The sequence below is a fragment of the Carlito syrichta genome, unplaced genomic scaffold (assembly GCF_000164805.1).
Source record: "Carlito syrichta isolate Samal-C Ts95f unplaced genomic scaffold, Tarsius_syrichta-2.0.1 Scaffold303214, whole genome shotgun sequence".
Taxonomy (NCBI): domain Eukaryota; kingdom Metazoa; phylum Chordata; class Mammalia; order Primates; family Tarsiidae; genus Carlito; species Carlito syrichta.
This window is the reverse complement of record NW_007247310.1, coordinates 427,287-431,281: the sequence shown is the minus strand read 5'-3', so window position 1 is coordinate 431,281 and position 3,995 is coordinate 427,287. Positions and strand designations below refer to the sequence as shown.

General features: G+C 50.5%; 1 protein-coding gene across 1 annotated transcript in view; it reads right to left on the bottom strand.

The window, feature by feature from the left end:
• The window catches only part of PLEKHM2 (pleckstrin homology and RUN domain containing M2), a 29,109-nt gene that overhangs the window by 22,354 nt on the left and 2,760 nt on the right, over window positions 1–3,995 (bottom strand). Inside the window, exon 3 of the mRNA XM_021712370.1 lies at window positions 3,189–3,207. Coding sequence (XP_021568045.1) covers window positions 3,189–3,207 — 19 coding nt within the window. The remainder of the gene's footprint in view (window positions 1–3,188; window positions 3,208–3,995) is intronic.

Genomic DNA, 3,995 nt, shown 5'->3' with positions numbered 1-3,995 from the left:
GTCTCACTCTATCACTCAGACTGGAGTGCAGTGGCTGCTCTCGGCCACTGCAGCCTCAACCTGCTGGGCTCCAGCGATCCTTCTGCCCTGGCCTTCCAAGCAGCTAGGACGCTACCACGCCCGGCTAATTTTGTGTGACTTATTGTAGAGATGAGGTCTCGCCTGCCCAGGCGGGTCTCAAACCCGCCGGCTCAGGCGATCCACTCACCTCAGCCTCCCTAAGGCACGGGATTACAGGTTGAGCCACTGAGCCCGGCTAAAGCCTACTTTTTAAGCACTAATTTACAGCAGGTTAGTAAAGATTTTCCACAAGGAGAGCTTGAATCAATGCTACAACCCAGCATGGTTCTTGAACAGAGCAGGAAGAAGAATGTCTGGGACTCAGTGATGCAAGAACTCGAGGGTCTGAGTCAACAGTTGGACGCAAAGCACAACCGAAAGGTAAACAAATAGCAGAGGCGCCCTTCCTGAGGGAGGCTGGGACTGGTAACACCACTGCTCCAGCAAGATTGGCAGGCACTGAAAGAGCAGGAGCAGGAGGAAAACAAACATGGAGAAATGAGGATCCCTGAACAACGGAATTAGTGGGATGAGCGTCCACAGCCCAGCCTAGAAGCACAGTTGCCATGCTTCATGCCAAATTACTCCTCCATTCATTCAAATTCATTCAAATACCTGCCGGTAGAACTAATACCAGCAATGATTAGAGCCATCATTTGTGGCTCTAATTTTCTGTGCACTTGGAAGGCAGCAGAGTTGTTACGAGTGTAGATTGTAGCATCGGGCGACTTGGTTTGAATGCTGACTCTGCTACTCACTCACTGTGTGATCTTGGGCAAGTAACCACCTCTCTAAGCTCAGTTTCTTCGTCTGTAAACTGGGCTTAGTAAGAGTTCCCTCTCTATAGGCTGTCATGAGGGTTGAGATAATGCTTAAGCCATGTTTATCAAAGTACATGATACCTCATAAACACTTAACAAATGCTAACAGCTATGATGTTGATGACAGTGATAATGATAATGAAGATAGCCACACATTTTACAAACACAATGTAATCATTATGGCAACCCCGTAAAGGAGGCCACAAGGCTAGTAAGTGGCAGAGCTGGATTTTACTTAATTTTTTTCTTTTTTATCAAGGGAGAGGTTCCTCTACGAGCCAGAAATTAAACCCAGGTCGTTTCCTCAAACCTAGGTTGGAGATCCCTGGATAAATAACGTACACGAAATATTAAACTCTGTTTAAATCCTCTCCCAGTATGTTTTAGGGAAACCCAAGTAAGAAAGATGCAGTCTCCTCTCTGTTAAATAATGGGAACTGAAAAGCCCACAGTAGGTATGAACTCAGTGCCTTCCGGGGTTCCACTTGGAGTGAGGAGAGAAGCCAGCATGGTGTCCCCTGCCCCCATCCTTCTGTCCACGCTGGCATCACTCCAGCAGGGAGGAGGTGTCTTGTTTGGTTAAAACGAGCTGCAGCTGCTCCAGAAATTAATCCTGCTGATCAGACTGCCAAGTAGTTCTGAGAGTTTCCCTTCTATTCACATAGATTTGTGGGGAAAGGTAAAAAATTTCAGTTGGTAGGAGTCTGTCCGGAGCAGGTTGGCTATTGGGCCTACCTCCTGTTTTTGTGAATAAAGTTTTATTAGGATACAGCCACGCCCATCTGTTTATGTATCACCTATGGCTGCTCTCGTGCTATGGCGGCAGAGTTGAGTAGCACAACAGGGACTATACGGCCACAGAGCCTAAAATAATTACTATTCAGTTCTTTATAGAAAATGTGCACTGACCTGGGCTGAAGCCTTGAGCAGAGGTGACAAGGAGTGCACACTTGTGACAGGCTGGGCTCGGGAGCTGCCTCTTGCTCAAAGATCAGTTTAGCAGTGGCCAGAAGGGAAAGCTCAAGCCTTGAAGAGGCACATACTTCAGTAAGTAGTTACTGAGCACCTACTGTCTACACCAGATACGGTGGCAGAGAAACTGTGCGGATATGTAATATGGCATCAGGGAGAAACGAATGCTATAAACAACCAAGCAGGGTGTGGAGGTCTGTTATGAACACAGGGACAGAGAAGATCTCTCTGAGGAGATAACTGCTGTGGAATCTGGGGTAAGTGTTCCAGTTAGAGGAGAAGCAGGGACGAGTGCCGAGACTGGTACTGCCGGAGCTTGGGGAGAGGGTGTGGTGGCAGGAGATGTCAAGAAGGCAGCCAAGGGCTGGACCCTGCACAGCCAGACCTGCCATGGGGGGATTGGGATTTCATGACGAGTGGGAAGGGAAGTTACTGGAAGGTTGACAACAGGGAAGCAGCATAATCTGATGCTGATCTCACCAGGCTGCTCTAGCTTCCGGGTGGTGTGTAGACAGACTGCGGAAGGCCAAGGTGGAGGCAGGAAGACTGGTGAGGAGGACAGCATAGTAGATGAGGGACAATGGGAGCTGGGAGCTAGCTACAGCAAGCAGGACAGGAGAAGGGGTCAGATTCAGGATCTGAGGTGGTGCCCAGGGATTTGTCAATGGAGCGTGAGAGAAGGGGAGGAGCCATCGCCTGTCAGTCTGAGCGGCTGAATGGATCCGGTGGAGTTCTGCTCTGATAAGCGTGGTGAGCTCAGAACCCGTCAGATGTCTAGGGAGACGTGGAGGCAATGGTTGCAAAAATGGGTCTGGAGTTCGGGGACTGTCAGTGCCATCAGGCCTAGATGGCACAGGAAGCCCGGGAGCGATGAACTCATCTCGGGAGCGCAGCAAGTGAGTGTCTGAGCACCATGCCTCCCAGACTCCAGGGCTAGGCCAAGCATCCTCACCACATGGCACAACATTCCCAGGCCACTTCCCAGATCAGCTCAATCAGAACCCTGGAGGCAGAGCCCAGGAACCAGCATTTCTTTTGAACATTCCTGGGCAATCCTAATGCCCATGCTGGGCTGTGGACCACTGCTTTATTTATTTATTTTTTTTGAGTTGGAGTCTCACTCTGTCCCCCAGACTGGAGTGCAGTGGCACGCTCCCAACCACTGCAGCCTCAACCTGCTGGGCTCCGGTTATCCTCCCGCCTCAGCCTTCCAAGTAGCTGGAGCTACAGGCGCACGCTACCACGCCCAGCTAATTTTTTATTTATTGTAGAGATGAGGTCTTGCCAAGTTGCCCAGGCAGGTTTCGAACCTGTGGGCTCTGGCCATCCACTCACCTCGGCCTCCCAAAGCGCTGGGATTTCAGGCTGAGCCACCCAGCCTGGCCCGGATCACTGCTTTAGACTGTGAAGGCGCAGCCAGCGAAGCAAACAGAAAGCCTGGACAGTACGTGCTCCAAAAGCAAAGCAAGGAAGTGTCCTGAGGGAGGGCATCGTCAGGTGGTCAGGGTCACGGTAGCCAAGGGCCCAAAAGGAGGTGTCAGGACCTGAAGAAAGCAATGTGGGTGCAATATGGGTACAGTGGAAGGCTGAGGCAGAAGGATCGCCGGAGCCCAGCCGGTCAAGGCTGCAGTGACTGTGAGCATACCACTGCACTCCAACCTGGATGACAGAGTAAGACTCCAACTCAAAAAAAAAAAAAAAAGGTATGATGGTGGTATTAGGTCATGTGAGAAAAGCATTCTCATCTTTGAGCAATACATACTGAAATATTTATGGATGCCTGGAAATCAGTTTCATCATAATACAGAAATGGGGATACAGACAGTCCAAGTGATGACAGTTGGACATGGACTTCAGTGTACCATTCTGCCTGCTTTTTGTCAGAAGAGAGAGGAGAGGAGGAAGAACTGGAGAGAGGGGAAGGAAGGAGGGGGAGGAAGGGAGGGAAGGAGGAAAAAAGAAAGGAAGGAGAGAAGGAATGAAAGAAAGGGAGGAAGGAATGAAAGAAAGGGAGGGAGGAAGACGAGGGGGTGGGTGGGAAGGTGGAAAGAAAGGAGGGCGGGAGGGAGGGCGGGGAGGCAGCAGATACAGAAAACCCCTTTGATGGGTATGGCCAAAAGGGTGGCAGGAAAACAGGGGTGG